General features: G+C 31.7%; 1 protein-coding gene across 6 annotated transcripts in view; it reads left to right on the top strand.

Moving 5' to 3' along the window:
- The window catches only part of LOC113376927 (zinc transporter ZIP13 homolog), a 64,631-nt gene that overhangs the window by 14,607 nt on the left and 28,770 nt on the right, over positions 1 to 21,254 (top strand). For 5 of the 6 annotated variants that reach the window (XM_026617034.1, XM_026617037.1, XM_026617036.1 and 2 more), the window contains 4 exons: positions 11,544 to 11,654; positions 13,881 to 14,257; positions 14,375 to 14,495; positions 14,577 to 14,732. In XM_026617034.1, coding sequence (XP_026472819.1) covers positions 11,544 to 11,654; positions 13,881 to 14,257; positions 14,375 to 14,495; positions 14,577 to 14,732 — 765 coding nt within the window. The remainder of the gene's footprint in view (positions 1 to 11,543; positions 11,655 to 13,880; positions 14,258 to 14,374; positions 14,496 to 14,576; positions 14,733 to 21,254) is intronic. The other variant, XM_026617038.1, reaches the window with a different exon arrangement.

The raw sequence follows: 21,254 nt of genomic DNA, 5'->3' as shown, positions 1-21,254 counted from the left end.
CGCCCATACCCTTTCTTTATATGTACTTCTTAACCTTATTGATTCGTATGAAATTGCTCTTATCGCTTTCCTTTTTTCTTTGTGCGGAATTGTCATCATATATGAAGTAAGAAACCACTAGAAATCTGAGGCAGTGAAGCATTTCACAATTGCCTTAACCGCATTGCCGCAAGCCGCTAATAACAAGTATTTTCACGAATTGTTTCCACGATTTCCACAGACATTTATTTACTGTTAGCATTTTATTTGCAATAATTAATTACCATCACGTTTATCACGTTCTGAACTTTTGTCCTCCGTAGAAAATAGTAACTTCTTGTTTATTCATTATACTTTTTTAACATATGTGAGTTTATTAGGTATTTATATTTGTCAAGTGTAATATTGTAATTAACTTCCCGTAGGGAAAGTAATAGTAATCGCAAAAAAATCGAAAATGAAAATTTTTATATATCTTAACGTTTCAATGGTTTCTGAATATTTTGGCCTACCTTAGTTAGAAAAAATGGATGTGTGTGCGGATACAAATTTTCGTCGACGATTTAGGGAATATCAATCAACCGATTTAAATTATTCAAAAAACATTCGATTCGTATTGATAAGAAGACGTGCTGATTAGTTTTTGGCGGAGGCAGGTCTAGCCGTTCCGTAGATACAGGGCAAAAAGTGCCAAAAACGGTAACTCAGTTTTTAAGATAACGGAGCCTCCGATTTTAATAATTCAAAAAACATTTTACTTGTATTGACAAGATAAATAACTGATTAAATGTTTGGGGAGGCTGGTCTAGCGGTTATGGACTCCCAATAAAAATAAGTTTAAAAAATGCCATTTGGCGGTCAAAAATGTTCATTGGACATATGTACATCAAATTATCAGATATTTTATAGATTTTAATTTTAATAATATGTACACATTTAGTGTACTTTTTTTGGGTTCCGTACCAAGATTTTTAATTTTAAATTTCACGTTTATGGTTCAAATAAATGTTCTTGACATTTTCGACAGTATGGAATAACCGATTTGAATAATTTAAAAAACATTTGATTCGTATTGATAAAATTGTAATTCAGTTTTTGGGAGAACGGAGCGTCTGATTTGAATAATTCAAAAAACATTTTATTTGTATTGATTAAACGAAGAACTGTTTAAACTTTTGGAAAGGCAGGTCCAACGGTTATGGACTCTCAATGAATTATTTTTAAAAAAATGAAAAATAGCGGTAAAAATGTTCACTAGACATATGCACATCAAATTATCAGATATTTTATAGAGATTTTAATAACGTATACACATTTTTTATCAATGTTTTTGGGTTCCGTACCAAGATTTTTAATTTTAAAATTCACGTATATAGTTCAAACAAATGTTCTCTACATTTTCGACAGTGTATAATAACCGATTCGAATAATTGATAAAACATCCGGTTCGTACTCGATCGCGAGGCGTTTTTGTGAAAGACAATTTTGCCCTTTCGGAAGAATGTAAAAATGGTTGTGCGGTTTTTGAGAGAACGGATCATTGGATTAGATTAATGCAAAAAACATTTTGCTTGAGTAGACGGTGTGCCAAATATGCTGAACTGTTCAGCATATTCAAATGAATTATTGATTATTTTTATTTCTCGAATGTTTAATTACGGTAGTAAAGTTCCAGCAATTTGCATTAAGGCACGATGCCATGCACCCCACTAGTTTAATTTTTTTTTTATTTTTAACTTCCCGTAGGGCAAATTATAGTAATCGCAAAAAAATCGAAAATGAAAATTTTTATATATCTTTACATTTCAAAGGTTTCTGAATATTTTGGCATACCATACAAAAAATTGATATATGTGTGTGGGTGTGTGCGGATACAAATTTTTGTCGACGATTTCGGGAACACCGTTCAACCGATTTTAATAATGCAAAAAACATTCGATTCGTATTGATAAGTAACGGTGCTGATTAGTTTTTGGCGAAAGCAGGCTTAGCCGTTCCAAAGATACGGGGCAAAAAGTGCCAAAAATGGTAACTCAGTTTTTAAGAGAACGGAGCGCCTGATTTTAATGGTTCAAAATACATTTTACTTACATTTTGCTTGGTTAGACTGTGTGCAAAAAATGCATTTACAGAAAATTTAGTAATTTTTTAATTTTCAAAAAAAACTAAATTTTGATAAACTTCAAAAATATCAAAATTAAAAAAATCGATTTTTTACAAAGATTTGAAAGTATTTCGAAATTTTCAAAAAAATCGAATATTTTCAAAAATTTCGAAATCCTCAAATTTAAAAAAGACGTTTTTTTAAATTCCAAAAACTTCTAAAAAAATTTCAAAATTTTGAAAAAAAATCTAATTTAATAAAATGAACAAATTTCTTGTAAACATACACATAAGTTGTTTATAAAATACGCTCGTCGCCCAATTTAATAAGCACTTAAAAATTTACAGTATGTATTTATAATAAATAATCTATTTGAAAATATTCAAATGTATTATTGATTATTTTCATTCCTCGAATGTTTAATTGCGGTACGGGAAGCAATTTGCCATTGTCACGATGCCATGCACCCCACTAGTATATACATCTACATCTATAGGTATGACTAAAAATATCGAAAAACCCTTGGTATTAAAATAAATTGAGCTATTGGAATTAAATTTGTTCAATAAATTGTAGTGTATACTTCTAATATACTATTTTATTAAACATATTTCAATATTTGTTTGTTTGATGGTTTTAAGTGGCTGATTTGAATTTCACAGTATAATTAAAGAGTTAAGGGGGTGGGAGTACTCAGAGGCACGAAAAATGAAAATTTTCAGTATTTTTTTTTTGTTATTAAACGAGGTTTTTTACAAAAATAGTAAAACGGCATTATTATATAGGGTCCGCCAAATAACTTTTTTTTTGAAAATGCTATAAAAAAAAATACTGAATATTTTCTCAAATTTCCTTTTTTATTTGAAAGTACAATCCTTCCGGTTAATAATGGAAAATAATTTCATTGAAATGGCTGTCTCGGCTGGCCATGCAGTAGCCTACACTATCGGTCCAATTTTTAACCAATGGCTTCACGAATATTGTCCTTTAAAGCGTCAATTGTCTCTGGCTTGTCGGCGTAACACTTATCTTTGACGGCACCCCACAAATAATAGTCCAACGGTATCAAATCACAGCTCCGAGGAGGCCAAACGACATCAGCTCTGCGACTGATAATGCGATCTTTAAAAACAGGGCGCAAAACATCGAGTGTAGCTTCGGCTGTGTGGCACGTAGCGCCGTCCTGTTGAAACCAAATGTTGCCAAGATCTTCCTCTTCAATTTTTGTGAACAAAAATTCGTTCAACATGGCCCGATAACGATTGCCATTGACTGTAACGGCCACTCCTTGCTCATTTTCGAAGAAAAATGGCCCAATTATGCCTCTGGACCAAAATCCGTACCAAACAGTGACTCGTTTTGGGTGCATCGGCTTTCCAATGTATGCGTGCGGGTTTTCTGTGCCCCAAATGCGACAATTTTGCTTGTTTATATACCCGCCAAAATCAAAATGAGCTTCATCTGAAAAGATGATTTTTTGGCAAAATCGGCATCTTCTGTAAGTCGATCGCAGGCCCACTTAGCGAAGCGAAAACGCATTGGATGGTAAGTAATGTCGCAATATTTCCCAGCGTTGTTCAAGCGTATACACAACCATATTCGTTCAGCGGAAGGATAAAACTAATTATCTGTCAAATCAGACATGAGCTAAGTGTTACCATTCACGAAATAAGCACTAGTTGAAAAAAAACGTTAGATGGCGGACCCTATACAATGTTTTGACTTCAAACAACAAAAATTTCAGAAAAAAAAATATTGTAGCTGTTTTTGTTGTCATAACTCCTTGGAGATTTATCTAAAATCGATCGAATAAAAAAAATAGGATAAATAAAACATCAGGAGGTAAGGGAGAATAATCTTGAGTATAAGTATCGGGCTGTCCACTTACTTCAGTGCGCTGGTAAGATTCCAATAATTCAAAAAGTAATCATCGGATCAACTTGAAATTTTCATAGTACATTTTCAAGATGTTACACTTAACGAAAATGCAAAAAACAAAAATTGATTTTTCAAAAATTTGAAGTATTGCTTACCCCTTAAGTGTGGGTTCTGAGACTCATCATTTTATTTAGAGCAGTTCTACATTTAAGATCACCCATATGGATGTATCATTGTGCACCCATGGGCTGACAACAAATATGTTGTGGATCCGTTGCCAACAATTATGTTGCGTCACGCCAACGATGTCAACATCTAAAATTAGGTTCTTCTGCTGCTATCCTAAGCTTTTCACTGTGGAAATATTTAATTAAACATTTGAAGACATTTATTAATTTTATTTACTTCATTATTCGGTTACACTTAATACACAATTGATATATTAAAATAAGGACTGATGTGAACTGTTTAGCGTCTACTCGAGAATGAACACTAGTTCCGTCGTCCTCAGGCTTTTTATAATCTCTGATGATGACGTAACCATCCTAGAATATTACGTTACAATGATTCATACTTGCTTATTTGTCATCGCAGAAACCGTTACGAATGACTCAACTTACTTATTTGTCATCGAAGAACACGTTACAGGCTTGCATACAATGTTGCTTATCTCTGATACAATCTATGAGCTGTGAATCAGCAACGTATTGCGTCTTTCATATTGACTGTTATATCGAATTTATAATATTATTTATAATTATTGCAAAAGGGGTGAATACCACTACACCTCACCCGCCAAAAAACGCGCGCCCTCGTGCGTTCATAAAAAAAAGAAAGCATTTCGGGTGCTTCAAAAAAAAATGTTTGCGCTCATGCTATTACATTGAATAGAAACTTGTACAGATTTTAAAATTGGAACGTTTTTGTCATGTCTTTCTTTGATTTCATCTTTGTCTTTTAATTTCTGTTTGTCGTTTCTTGGGTCTTGTTCTTTGTTTGATTTTGTACAAAAAGTTTTGTTTTCAATTTGTAACGTAACATTTTTGTTTTTGTAATTCACTTCCTTTTCGTCGGTTTTATTTATTGAAAATGAACTGAAAAATTGTGCATTTAGTTCACATACTGTAATTGTATCGTTGTCTGATGTTGTTGGTTTTGGATCTTGGGTTTGGGAATTTGTGGTTTGTTGGTTTTCGTCACAGTTTGACATACTATGGGTATGTGCGTTTGATGCATTTTCTGCATGTGTGTGCGAATAGTTGCAAGTTTGTCTGTGTTCGTTGGTAGGGGTAATACAAGTTTTTGACATGTTAAAATTATTTCGATTTGTATTAAAATTTCTGCTATTTGGATTTCTGCACTCAAAAATTAAATGACCTTGTTTTTTACAATAATTACAAAATTTCTGGTTATTATTATTTGAATTAGCGTTATTCTTTTTATTTAAGAAACATTGTGGAGCAATATGACCACGTTTTTTGCAAATGTAACATGTTATATTATTATTTTGATTACTTCTGATATTTGACGAATTTTGACAAGCTTCTTCTTGCAAAGCGAAGTCAATAGCATCTTTGATATCAGAAAATCGACAACATTTTACTAAAGTTTTTAACGGTTCTCTTAAGCCATTTTCAAAAACTTTTATGCCTACTTGTTGGAATGTCACTTGTGTTGTTGTTGCATATTCATGTCCTACTCTAATTATGTTTGAATAATGAATTTGTCGCAAAATTTCTTCAATTCTGTCTCCAAAACTTTTTACTGTTTCGTTGTATTTTCGTTTTAAATTATTCAATTCGTTTAATAAACTAGAAATGGGTCGTTTTACAACATATTCTTTAGCTAAATAACATTTTAAATCATCCCACGTTTCAAAATTAATAAATTGGATTTTTGCAAAAATTTGTGGGTCTAATTTCAATTTTATAACTGTAAGCAATTTTTCCGCTTCTGATGGACTCAAATCCACCGACAAAGCATCACAAGCTGTGATAAATGAAGGGAGATTTGAAGGTTCCCCATTGAAATTCGGGATTAAAGCAATAGCAGTTTGAATATTTAATTTACCTTCGCGCGACATATCTACTGGTTCATTCATTTTTGAAAAATATGTGTAAAACTATTAAAACAGAAGCGCAAAAATTTACAAAAATATATTAAAATTAGCTTACTGACAATGAGTTGTAATCCTTTCTTAATTTAATATCCTTCTGGTTCACTCGAATTCACAATCACTTGAACTTTTGTAACCTTGAACAATGATTTGTATCACTTTTTCATAACACTTTTTATTTTATTTTTCACCTTTGATTTTTCACTTGTAATTATAACACTTGAACTTCTCGATTCTTGTTTCTTGATTTGTATTATCTTCTTTCTCTTTTCTTTGTTTCTTGATTCTTGATTTGATTTTCTTGTTTCTTCTTGTTACGATTTTTCTCTTTTCTTGCTTCTTGATTCTTGATTTGATTTTCTTGTTCTTCTTCTTGTTACGATTCTTGGAAATTCTTCTTTATAGATTCTTGATTATATATCTTTATACTTGATTAAACTCTCGATTTCTTGATTCTTGGAGTCTTCACTTTGTAGTTTCACTGATATTTCCACTTTCGGTAAAGCTTCTTACCGTTTTTTGAATCTAATTATTGCTATACTTCGGCGTATTTTTTCAAATATCCGTTTTCCAAGTATGCAATAATTCTATGTTCAAAACATGTTATGATAAATACCTTAGCATTTTTATAAAAAAAAAATTCGCAGAATCCCACACTGCCACCAAAATGATGTTATGCACCCTTGGGCTGACAACAAATATGTTGTGGATCCGTTGCCAACAATTATGTTGCGTCACGCCAACGATGTCAACATCTAAAATTTGGTTCTTCTGCTGCTATCCTAAGCTTTTCACTGTGGAAATATTTAATTAAACATTTGAAGACATTTATTAATTTTATTTAGTTCATTATTCGGTTACACTTAATACACAATTGATATTTTAAAATAAGGACTGATGTGAACTGTTTAGCGTCTACTCGAGAATGAACACTAGTTCCGTCGTCCTCAGGCTTTTTATAATCTCTGATGATGACGTAACCATCCTTCTAGAACATTACGTTACAATGATTCATACTTGCTTATTTGCCATCGCAGAAACCGTTACGAATGACTCAACTTGCTTATTTGTCATCCAAGAACCCGTTACAGGCATGCATACAATGTTGCTTATCTCTGATACAATCTATGAGCTGTGAATCAGCAATGTATTGCGTCTTTCATATTGACTGTTATATCGAATTTATAATATTATTTATAATTATTGCAAAAGGGGTGAATACCACTACAGTATATACATTTCGGTATCTATAGACTGTAGTGTAAAAAACATTAATTTTTAACTAAATGGTGAATATATATAGATATATATATATATATATATATATATATATATATATATAGGTTATTAAATGGAAAAAATAATATAGCCCTGCTCTGGTGCAAACTGCGTTTGAAATTGTTGATTTGCACATTTTTACAAGAACAAGTCATTTAATAACTTCAAGATTATGTAAAAAACAGTATCTTTCTCTATTTATCACCTACTTTTTTATTTAAAACAACTAAGTTATTAAACACGTTTTTTTATTGTTTTTTTTTTGACTTTGTATACACGCACATTAGTCATATACATTTTATAAGTATAATTTATAAAGACTTTAAGTATTATGTTTATTTATTTTTTTTTTCTACCGCAACTTTTTAATTTTGTTATTTTTATTACCAAAACAATTGGGAGGGTACTTGGCTTGAGGGTATTGACTGGGAAATGTATATACTTACTATAATCAGTTCAGATCGACCTTGCGTTTTGGGGAATGTGCGCATAATCCGTTAAAAGTGCACATTTTTCAATAGTGTACATTTACCGTAACATATGTGTGTGTGTTTCTTGTGTTCTTTAGAGTGGAGGATCACTTTCGGGTAGAATGGACCAGTGTTTTTGGGTTGTTGATTAGTTAAAGGACCAGATAGAATATGTGACTCTATCAACCGTCTTGATTATAAAAAGACTTTAATTAGAATGGAAAATACACTTTTTATTAAAATATAATTTTAATATATAGTTTTATATATTTATTATTAGATTATTAGAGCCAAATTACTGGATGCGTACTGATTCGCAAACATTTTCGAATATACTTCTTTTCCTCGTCGACCGATAATGGAAGCGTATGCTGAGCATGCATCGTTTTCAGATTTAACGGCAGAGGAAAATGTATGCGATGTTGTGGATACAATTTTTCGTCCACGTTTTGGGGCGGACGGACCAACTAATTAGTAATGATTTGGAGAAGTGTTTAATAGCTTTTGGCAAAGGCAGGCTCAGCCATTTCGAAGATACGGAGCTAAATGTGCAAAAAATGACAGTTTTTGAGAGAACTAAGCGTCCGATTTAAGTGATTCAAAAAACTTTCTGCTTGTCTTAACAAAATAATTGATTTTGGAAAAAAAAATTTCAACTTTTTTTTCAATTTTTTTTTTATTTTTTTTTTTGTATATCGAAAATAATTCAGAATTTATTTTTAATTCTGACTATAGTTCTAATATACTTTGAACAAATAATTTCAACTTTGTAATTCAGTTTATATAATTCTTATAAATATTAGACAATGTTACAATATTTATAATAATCTATTTGAAAACATTCAGTATTCCTCGAGCATTTCGTTACGGTACGGGAAGTTCCAGCAATTGGCCTTAAGGCACGATGCCATACACCCCACTAGTTAACTTCCCGTAGGGCAAGTTATAGTAATCGCAAAAAAAAGCGAAAATGAAAATTTTTATAGATCTTTACGTTTCAAAACCTTCTGAACATTTTGGCATACCTTAGGAAAAATGGATGTATGTGTGTGTGTGTGTGTGTGCGTGTATGTATGTATGTTCGGAAACAAATTTTCGTCGACGATTTCGGGAACACGGATCAACCGATTTGAATAATCCAAAAAACATTCGATTCGTATTGATAAGAAGACGTGCTGATTAGTTTTTGGCGAAGGCAGGTCTAGCCGTTCCGAAGATACGGGGCAAAAAATGCCGAAAACGGTAACTCAGTTTTTAAGAGAACGGAGCGTCCGATTTGAATGATTCTAAAAATATTTTATTTGTATATATAGTTTTATTTGTAATATTTTTTCTAAATGAAGAAGTGTTCAAATTTTTGGAAAGGCAGGTCCAACGGCTTTGGAGATATGGAGGAAAAAGTAAAAAAACGAGCCATTTGGCGGTCAAAAATGAACATTAGACATATGCACGTCAAATTATCAGATATTTTATAGAGATTTAAACAATAAGTATAAATTTTGTTTACATTCCTATGGGCTACGTACCAATGTTTACGCGTTAGACGGCGACGCGGCGCTTACGCGCTTTGATATTTCATCTTTATGCAGTTAAAGCAGTACGACCGCTTTGAAAAAAAGTTCAGAATTTCCAAAATATTTCAAAATAAATGATTTAAGATAGAATGATTATTATGGTTCGAAATTCTATTAAAAGTTTCAAATCATTGATCAACTTTTATTGATTATTATTATTGATTATTTTTAATTACTCTAATTTTGAATTGCGGTGCGGGAAGTTTCAGCAATTTGCCTTAAGGCACGATGCCCTAATTGCCTTAAGACAGAATTCCACTTACAGCTAGTTTTAATTTTATTTGGCCTCGCTACGGCACCATTAGAATATGATATCTTCATATAGAAGTTTCTCTCTCCCGATTTTTACGTTCAGAAGGAATAATTAAAGGGTCCTACACTCAAACGTGAGGGCGTTGCTTTAGCCATTCAAATTAATGGCGGAAAATTTGAAATTACATTTAATGAATTTTATTAATCAGGTATTTGAAACAAAATTTGGTATTACAATCGTATTATGTGTTGTAATAATACAATAGTAACAAAAATATACTAGATAATTTTATATTATAATAAATATACAATCAAATCAGAATTGACATTCTTAAGCAATTCATTTTCTTCCAAGTCTATTCAGGTCCGTGTGAAGTGGTAATCCAATTTTGAACGGCTGAAAGAGTTCTAAATATTTTGTCTTTCTTGTAGAAGCTTATACTTGTTTTCTTACATAATTTCCTACAAGTGGTCAACTACGTAGTATTTATGTCCTGTATGTGAGTTTGAAGCCCTTCTATTCACTTTGTCAATGAAAACTTTATTAACAAATGTACAAACACAAACGAACAAGAATCACAATTTGTCAACTGACACAAAAATAACACTGAAGTTTCTTAGTAGCTAACATAATACATATATTTACAATACATTTTCATCGGCTCACTCTTTGTGATTAGTTGCGGATTTTGTTCTGATTGTGAGATAATAGGCCGTGATACTTGTCAGCGTGTCAGCATGATATGAATATATCATATTCTAGTACTGTCTTGGTTGTAACTATTAAGTTTTTGAGTATGGTCAAGGAATAGTTTTTAGTTGCTACAAAGGGAAATTCTGTTATTGTATTTATTGCTTACCATTAACCTGAAGTATTAATTTCATGTATTTTTAACTTCCTGTAGGGTAAGTTAAAGTAATCGCAAAAAATTGAAAATGAAATTTTTTATATATTTTTACGTTTGAAAGGTTTCTGAACATTTTGACATACCTTAGAAACAATGGATGTATGTGTGTGTACGTTCTGATTAGTTTTTAGCGGGGGCAGGTCTAGCCGTTCTGTAGATACGGGACAAAAAGTGCCAAAAACGGTAACTCAGTTTTTAAGAGAATGGAGCGTCCGAATTTAATAATTCAAAAAACATTTTACTTGTATTGACAAGTTGAAGTACTGATCAAACTTTTGGGGACGCAGGTCTAGCGGTTATGTACCCTCAAAAAATAATTTTAAATAATGCCATTTGGCGGTCAAAAATGTTCATGGGACATATACACATCAAATTATCAGATATTTTATGGAGATTTTAATAATGCCTATAAGTTTTGCTTACATTTCTATGGGTTCCGTAACATTGTTTGCCCCTTAGACGGCGACGCGGCGCTTACGCGCTTCGATATTTGCTCTCAATGCAGCTAAAGCAGCGCGATTGCTGTAAAAAAAAGTTCAACATTTCCAAAATATCTCAAAATAAAGAAAACATTTTTTTAAGTTTTTTTTTCCAAAAAGTCTTTTTTTTTTAAATTTTAAATTTCTCAAAATTCTAATTTTTTCAAAGTTTCCAGAAAATTTTAATCTTTTTCAAAAAAAATATTTTTTTATACGCGAAGTTCCAGAAATTTGCCTTGGCACGATGCGATACACCACTAGATCATTTGTATGATTTTAATTACCATTAATATCGAGTTGTTTTTGGAATGGAAAGTTATTTTATCAATGACAAATTTATTTCGAATCAATTTTGTTTGTTTTTTTAGTTTCTTCTTACTTGGTAATTTGAAATGACTGTTTCACTAAGAATAGTTTTAGATACTAAATTTCATAAATATATTACTATTTTAGTTTTGGTTTAGCCGTAATATTTTTGATACAACATTTATTTATACATTTACAGGAGGGGGCAAACTTTTGCGCGTATTGCTCAGTTTTGCAGTAGGAGGTCTGCTCGGAGATGTGTTTTTGCATTTGTTGCCAGAAGCATGGGAGAACTACAGTAACAAAGGAGGTATTCATATTTTTTTATTAAATAGTTTGTGTTATTTGACCTCATTCTAGTCTTGTTTATTAATAACGGTAATATATGGTGGTACGCATAAGGATGTTTTTAGTATTCATAACAGTATCAAAGTAAACTAGTTGGAATTGGCATTTTGCCTTGAGGCAAGTTACATGAACTTCCCGATATGTGTAAATAATCGACTTAATCAATAAAAAATAAATTAATTTATGAGTAATTAAACGTATTCCGAGTGGATTTATTACACATAATTGAAAACGAACGAACGCGTTAACTCGGACTATTTTCTAAAAGCAAATTTTCAAAAATCACAAATTTTTATATTTGAACCGGTTTCCGTAGGACTTTAATGGTTTAGTATATTTATAAAGACCAAGTACTCTAATGTTATACCAAGTAAATCATCTAATTTTAATTTTAGTTAACGTTAAAAAACTACTCATTTTCTCAAACTTTGATGAATTTTTAAAATTAAACTACTTGTCGTAAGGCCTTAATGTTTCAGTAAGTTTTATAAGACCATGATATATATCGACAAAAAAAGTTCCATAAAAATCGGCATAAATTTTTTTTTTCAACAGTTAATTACAAGAAAACGGCTCGGTAGATTTTCACCTAAAACTAATCAGTATCATTCCCAACTAATATCTTTCGAATAGTTTTTGATTTTTTAAAATCGATTCGGTAGTATGAGCTTAAATGTAGACGAAAAGTTTAACACTTTTTTCCAAATTACAAAGAAACGGCTCGGAAGATCGACGCACAAAACTGACAAACGGTGGTCCTCATTGAGATCTATGGAATGGCTTTTAAATTTCTGAAATCGGTTTAGGCATTTTTGAGCAAACGTCCATGAAAGGTCTAATTTTGACAAATGCCAAAAAACGATACCAATTTTTGCAAACTTTGACGAATTTTTAAAGTTAAACCAATTGTCGTAGGGCCGTAATATTTAGTATGATCTAGAAGACTGTGGTATCTACCTTCAAAAAAATAATAATAAAAATCGTCGAAAAAAAAAATTTTAACAGTTTATTACAAGAAAACGTCCCGGCCGATCACTACCAAAAACTAATCAGCACGATTCCCAATCAATATCTTTCGAACGGTTTTTGAATTTTCATAATCGATTCAGAATTGCGGGCTAAAACGTGGACGAAAATTTTTTCACTTTTCTGCTATTTATAAAGAAACGTCTCGGCCGTCGTAATCGTGCTGATTAGTTTCTGGTAAAGATCGGCTGGGCCGTTTTCTTGTAATAAAGTTTAAAAAAAAAAATCGACGATTTTTAGTATTATTTTTTTGACGGTAGATACCATAGTCTTCTAGATCATATTAAAATATTACAGCCCTACGACAACTCGTTTAGCTTTAAAAATTTGTCAAAGTTTGCAAAAATTAGTATCGTTCTTTTGGCACATGTCAAAATTAGACTTTTGATCGACGTTTGCTCAAACACGCCTGAACCGATTTTAGAAATTTAAAAGCCATTCGATGTATCTCAATGAGCACTATAGTTTGTCAGTTTTGTGATACGATCTGCCGAGCCGTTTCTTTGTAATTTGAAAAAGAGTGTTAAACTTTTCGTCTACATTTAAGCTCATTCTACCGAATCGATTTTAAAAAATTAAAAACTGTTCGAAAGATATCACTTGGGAATCATACTGATTAGTTTCAGGTGAAAATCTACCGTGTCGTTTTCTTATAATTAACTGTTGAAAAAGAATTTAAACCGATTTTTATGAAACTTTCTTTGGCGATGTATATCATGGTCTTATAGAACTTACTGAAATATTGCGGCATTACGACAAGTAATTTAATTTTAAAAATTTATCAAAGTTTGAGAAAATGAGTAGATTTGTTGACGTTTGTTAAAATTAAAATTAGATGATTTACTTGGTATAACGATATATTACTTGGTCTTAATGAACATACTAAACCATTAACGTCATACGAAAATTGGTTCAATTATAAAAAAATATTGATTTCTGAAAATTAGTTTTTAGAAAATACTGCGCGTTAACGTGTTCGTTCGTTTTCAATTATGTGTAATAAATCCTCTCGGAATACTTACTTATAAATTAATTTATTTTTAATTGATTACGTCGATTATTTACACATATCGGGAAGTTCATGTAACTTGCCACAAGGCTAAATACCAATACCAACTAGTTCATATACTTAATATATTTTCTATGTAACTTTTTTGCATAGAGCGACTCGTAGTCATGTACGAATTCGTAGATTCAGGAGGAGGTAGTCCATCAATGACATGCGGGTGCTGGGTATTAGCTGGCCTCTTGTTATTCACGATGGTCGAGAAGTTATTTGCTGGTTACATGGAAGATGATGACGTTTCCGAGGAAAAGACCGAACGAAAGCGCAAGAAAATGTCTAAAATTAATTGTTTGATAAAGAACAACAATGTCTTGAGGGCTAGAAACGAAAATGGACGATTCTCGACCAGCAAATGCTCAGGCGGACAAAATGGAAAAATGTGTGACATTGAAGTTATAAATGGAGCTATCAAAAACGGCTGTTGTATGGTCGAGGAGCTAGAGAAAGAGGCTGTGAGCAACAAGTCTAAGCATGTGAGTTGCAGAGAAAAAAATTCACTATCTTATTTTTCATTGATGTTAATAAATTGATCACTATTTTGTATTTCAATAGTTTTGATTTTTATTAATTCGTATTATGGACTTTGTCAGGTTTCTGGATACTTAAATCTCATGGCAAACTCAATTGATAATTTCACACACGGTCTTGCTGTTGGTGGTTCTTTCATTGTTTCATTCAAACTAGGAATTTTAACAACATTCGCAATTCTAGGTAAAATCTCTATACATATAGTCAATTTAGGAAATATTGCCACTACATGTTACATAATTCTAATTTGTATCCCTCGTGCAGTGCATGAGATTCCACACGAAGTGGGCGATTTTGCAATTTTGTTGCGGTCAGGTTTCTCGCGGTGGGACGCGGCTCGAGCGCAACTCATGACCGCTGGCGCCGGCCTGCTTGGAGCTATGACCGCAATCGGCGGAAGTCGGGCTACGAGTGCAATGGGTAAGTGCCTAATAAATAAAGCAACAATAGAGAATCGGCCGCATCTGGTATTTAAATAATTTATACGCCATTTTAAATGTTTTTTTTGAAAAAAAAAACGATATACCAATGTTTAACTTTGTACCTCATTTAATGGCCAAGATATCATCGAAAACATGCCAAAGTGGCCCCTTTTTTTCAAACTCACTTTTTGGCCTGAACATAAAAGATATCGAAAAAAAGTTTTCGTGGTTCCGCTCATACTGGCTTAGACAACATTATATAGAATAATCGACGCCAAATAGTCATTTATTATTAGCTGAAAAAGATAAAATAAGTTTTTAATTGATGTTTTCGGGTAGTGCGTTTAGTTGGATCACTTTCTAATTAGCGTTATTCGAAAGTATATTCTTTTTTCTTCTAGTACTGCAAATATTGTTCAAATCAATTATGTGGAACACATTGGAAAATTGAAAAAACCGGAACTAGTACAACCGCGCGTACTTGTTTATCTATGCAAGTAACGCTAATAGTACCCTGCAATTGCATGCAGTTCGTTTTTTTTATTTATTGGCTTTGTAAACGAGTACATATGCCATATACACAGTGCTGGATTCAGAGTAGGGGCAATCGGGGCTACTGCCCAGGGCGGCAAATTTTGGGGGGCGGCAAAATTTGGATAGTGAGAAAAAATTCTATACAATATAATCAACTTTTTTTTAACAACATTTTTTATTTCAAGAATTCTAATTAACAAAACATAATACGATTGCAATGCAAAATTTGGGTTGAAATAAATGTCAACTAAAACTTATTATTTTGCCTTGCCTCCCTCTCCGAACGTAAATTATCAAATTGGTTAATAAGTTATTAAATTTGGCAATTTGGCTAATATAAAGATGCATAAACAAGCTGAAAGTTTAGGAAAAATATGTTTTTCAGTTCTCGAGCCCTCTTAAAATATACGTATTTATGCACTTCCAAGCTTATAGCGTCGAATAAAAAATTTAAACTAGTGGGGTGGGTGGCATCGTGCCTTAAGGCAAATTGCTGGAACTTCCCGTACCGTAACGAAATGTTCGAGGATTACTGAATGTTTTCAAATAGATTATTATAAATATTGTAACATTGTCTAATATTTATAAATATTATATAAACTGAATTGCAGAGTTGAAATTATTTGTAAAGTATATTAGAACTATAGTCAGAATTAAAAATAAATATTTTCGATATACAAAAAACTAAAAAAAAACTAAAAAAAAAAAAGGACACATTTTTTTCCAAAATCGATTATTTTGTTAAGACAAGCAGAAAGTTCTTTGAATCATTTAAATCAGACGCTTAGTTCTCTCAAAAACTGCCATTTTTTACATATTTAGCTCCGTATCTTCAAAATGGCTGGGCCTGCCTTTGCCAAAAACTAATAAACACTTCTCCCAATCATTACTAATTAAATGTTTTTTAGATCATTCAAATCGGATACTCCGTTCTCTCAAAAATACGATTTCTATTTTCTGCACTCTTTGCTCCGTATCTCCGAAATGGCTGGACCTGCCTTTGCCAAAAACTAATCAGCTCTTTTCCCTATTAATAGGAATCGGTTGATCCGTGCGCCCTAAACCGTGACTGGAAATTTGTATCCACACATACATACACACACACACACACACACACACACATCCATTTTTTCTGAGGTATGCCAAAACGTTCAGAAACCTTGAAAACGTCGAGAAATGTAAAAAATTTCATTTCCGATTTTCGGCCCATTACAATAACTTACCCTACGGGAAGTTAACTAGTGACTCAAGGTACTACGCCTTAAGACAAATTACTGAAACATCCCGCACTGAAAATTACATTTTATAAAGAGCTTCAAATTTTATTGAAAAATAAAAAAAGACTTATAAAACACATTTTTTGTATTTTGAAATTTTTCGAAAATTATGAACTTTTTGCAAAGCAATCGCGCTGCGTAGCTGTTTCAGAGAAGAAATATCGAAAGTCAATTACCATTTTTCGTAATTGCATGTACCAAAAGCTAATCAGCACGTCTCCCCATCAATACAAATCTAATATTTTTTAATTATTCAAGTCGATTTCGAGAACACGGATCAACCGATTTATGATTCAATTCCTATTGATAAGGAGACGTGCTGATTAGTTATTGGTCAAGGCAGGTCCAACTGTTTTGAAGATACGGGCCAAAATGCCAAAAATGATTTAGTTTTTGAGAAAAAAGCGTCCAATAACATTCAAAAAAATTTACAGAATAACTGCTTAAATTTGTGGGGGGCCGGATAAGCGGTTTCGATGATCCAATAAAAAAATTTGAAAAAGAAACATTTGGCGAACAAAAGTGATCATAAGACATAGGCACAATAAATTATTTTAACATATTAATTAATTAAAATATTTTAAAGATATTATAATAACAAGTATAAATTTTCTTTACATTTATATAAGTTCTGTAACATTGTTTATCAGTTAGACTGCGACGCGGCGCTTACACGCTTCTATAGCGCGATTGCTTTACAAAAAAGTTCGAAAGTTCGTAAAATTTCAGGGATGGGGCGGCATTTTTGTCAGTGCCCCGGGGCGCCAAATTTCTAAATCCGGCCCTGCATGTACATAAGTTAAATCTTATTTAAACATCTTATACTATACTGCATAATATCTACACTATATTGAGAACTTTTGAATGCGAAAATATTTCTCATATAGTTATATGTATAAACTAGACAAAATTTGCAATTTTTAGACATTATTAGTTCTACTATGTGGGGCGCATGGCATCGTGCCTTATGGCAAATTGCTGGAACTTCCCGTACCATAATTAAACATTCGAAGAATGAAAATAATCAATAGTTGTTTTGAATAATTTCAAATAGATTATTTATTACATACTGTAAACTTATAAGTGCTTTTTAAATTGGGCGACGAGCGTATTTTATGAACATCTTATGTGTACAAGAGTCCATTTTTTTTAATTCAATTTTTTTGATAATTTAGAAATTGTTTCAAAGTTTTGATTTTTTTCTTATAAGTTTGAAATTTTTTGGGATTTAAAAAAAACGTTTTTTCTGAATATTTTGAGAATTTGGAAATTTTTGAAAATATTCGTTTTTTTTTTTAAATTATCGAAATAGTCCCAAATTTTTGTAAGAATTTTTTTTTTAAATTTTTCGAAATTTAGTTTTTTTTTTTAAAATGATGAAAAATTTCGAAATTTAGAATTTTTTAAACTTCGATTTTTTTTGAAAATTTTGATTTTTTTGTTTGAAAATTTTCAAAATTATTAAATTTTCTGTAAATGCATTTTATGCATATTGTCTACTCAAACAAAATGTTTTTTGAATTAATCTAATTGGATTATCTGTTCTCTTAAAAACTGCATAACCCCTTTTACACCCCTTGCGGTTATTCCATACTGTCGAAAATGTCGAGGATATTTGTTTGAACCATATAAATAAACTTCAAAATTAAAAATCTTGGTACGGAACCCAAAAAAATTGACGAAAATTTGTATTCGCACATTATTTTCAATGTTAAAAAAATATATTTAAATATATGTGTTAAAAAATCCATATCACAATTTGTCTTATTAACTTCCCGTAGGGCAAGTTATAGTAATCGCAAAAAAATCGAAAATGAAAATTTTTATATATGTTTTCGTTTCAAAGGTTTGTAAATATTTTGGCATACCTTAGAAAAAATGGATATATGTGTGTGTGCGTGTGTGTGTGCGTGTGTGTGTGCGTGTGTGTGTGCGGATACAAATTTTCGTCGACCGTTTCGGGAACACCGATCAACTGATTTGAATAATTCAAAAACCCTTCGATTTGTATTGATAAGGAGACGTGCTTATTAGTTTTTGGCAAAGGCAGGTCTAGCCGTTCTGAAGATACGTGCCAAAAATGGTAACTCAGTTTTTAAGAAAACGGAGCGTCCGATTTTAATAATTCAAAAAACATTTTACTTGTATTGACGAAATGAACAACTGGTAAAATGGGAAGTCAGGTATGCACTCTCAATAAAAATAAGTTAAACTAGCTGTAAGTGGAATTCTGTCTTAAGGCAATTAAGGCATCGTGCCTTAAGGCAAATTGCTGGAACTTCCCGTACCAAAAATTATAATTTTTTTAAAAACGATTGACATTTAAAAAAAATAACTTTTTTTTGAAAAAAAAAATTTTTCAAAAAAAAAAATTTAAATTTTTTTTTTTTTAATTTTTTTTGGAAAAAATAATGTTTTCTTTATTTTGGCATATTTTGGAAGATCTTTTTTCAAAGCAATCGTACTGCTTTAACTGCATAGAGACAAAATGTCAAAGCGCGTAAGCGCCGCGTCGCCGTCTAACGAATAAACATTGGTACGGAACCCATAGGAATGCAAACAAAATTTATACTTATTGTTAAAATGTCTATAAAATATTTTATAATTTGATGTGCATATGTCTAATCATCATTTTTGACCGCCAAATGGCTCATTTTTTTACTTTTTTCGTTAGATCTCCGAAACCGCTAGACCTGCCCCCATGAAAATTTGATCAATTCTTCATCTTGTCAATACAAGTCAAATGTTTTTTGAATTATTAAAATCGGATGCTCCGTTCTCTTAAAAACTGAGTTACCGTTTTCGGCACTTTTTGCCCCGTATCTTTGGAACGGCTGGACCTGCCTTCGCCAAAAACTAATCAGCACGTCTCCTTATCAATACAAATCGAATGCTTTTGGAATTATTTAAATCGGTTGATCCGTGTTCCCGAAATCGTCGACGAAAATTTGTATCCGCACATACATACACACAAGTACATACATACATACATACATACATACACACACACACACACATACATCCATTTTTTCTAAGGTATGCCAAAATGTTCAGAAACCTCTGAAACGTGAAGATATATAAAAAATTTCATTTTCGATTTTTTTGCGATTACTATAACTTGCCCTACGGGAAGTTAAAAAGTGTCATTTGGCAGTCAAAAATGTTTATTGGACATATGTAGATCAAATTGTAAGATATTTTATACAGATTTTAATAATGTGTACCCATTTTGTGTAAACTTTTTTGTAAATATTTAGAAAAAACGTTTACTTTAAATTCCAAAAAAATCATATTTCTAAAACAATTACAAAATTTTGAAAAAATTTCTAAATTATCAAAAAATTTCTGAATTATCAAAAAAATCATATTTAAAAAAAATGGGCTCTTGTAAACGTACACATAAGTTGTTCATAAAATATGCTCGTCGCTCAATTTAAAAAGCACTTCAAATAATCTATTTGAAATTATTGAAAACAATTATTGATTAATTTCATTCCTCAAATGTTTAATTATGGTACGCGAAGTTCCAGCAATTTGCCTTAAGGCACGATGCCATGCGCCCCACTAGTTCTTTTTAGTATCGTAGTGCTGACAAAGATAGGTCACAATAAGGGTTTTATTATCACAACACAACGTTACAGCTATCATTAAAACAAAAAGGTTTCTTGGGTTTGTTGAAAATTACAATGTTTCATTATATAATTATTTTATATGTATATATATATATATATATATATATATATATTGTAACGACAATTAGTATTGTCATCAAAGGGTTGCACAACCATCAGTGCAAATCGACTCCCCCACCTACTTCTACTAGGGTTTCTGCAATATAAGGTCCAAGTCGAGGGTTGAAAATTAGCATTAAGAAATGTAACAACCTCCGAGGAGGTCGGTCGGATCCAGGAACGAGTGTATAGTGGTGTGCCAGGAGAAGTAAACCTGTTCCAGCAAAGGTCAGATGTATTGTTTAGTAGCTATTCCCTCCGTTGATTCCGTTAGTATAATATAATATAATCCGATACTCCATTATGTGAGTCCAATACTCCGTCAGTTAAGTTAGCGCGTTAAGTAATTAATAAAGATATTATCAGTACGTTAGAATTTAGGCATAGGTCATGACTATACGTAGGTACTATCATGACCTCACACCTGTAATCTTAATTAGTTAAATTAAATAAACTAAAAGTACCTTCTCGTTCATTCGCGTAGTTAGTTGGTTTAGTTTTCACAGGTAATTACAGGGTGTTCTTAGAAGTCGGGTTAAGGAGTTGGAGTAACCCTTTCGTAATGGGGGTGCAATGCTAAGATGTAATAATATTTGGTAGTCGTTGCAATCCCCCAGCAAGGAGCCATCAACCCTTCCCCACTCTCGTCACAATGATGGAAGCGCATTCGATCCCCCTTAAAACCCCCCTCACAAATTTTTAATATTGTTAATTATAAATTAATTTTAATTAATATTAATTAATTTTTATTAAAAGCTAAGCGAGTCGATCCCACTAGTTACGTCCTTGCTGTTATGCTAATGTTCAAGATAGTTTTTTGTTATTAGACTACGTTTATCGGTTTATCGGTAAATCGGTATTTCTAAGTTAAGTAGTATTTGTCAAAAATATAAGTGATTTTTTTAATAAGGTTTGGATATGAAATTTAACGCCTGTTATAATTATTATCTAATATTTGTTAACATTAGTTCTAAAAAA

Source organism: Ctenocephalides felis, unplaced genomic scaffold, assembly GCF_003426905.1.
Source record: "Ctenocephalides felis isolate EL2017-DRISC unplaced genomic scaffold, ASM342690v1 CF-g0.4_SCAFFOLD_01886, whole genome shotgun sequence".
Taxonomy (NCBI): domain Eukaryota; kingdom Metazoa; phylum Arthropoda; class Insecta; order Siphonaptera; family Pulicidae; genus Ctenocephalides; species Ctenocephalides felis.
Note: the sequence above shows the minus strand (reverse complement) of the source record. Positions and strands in the feature narration are given on the sequence as shown.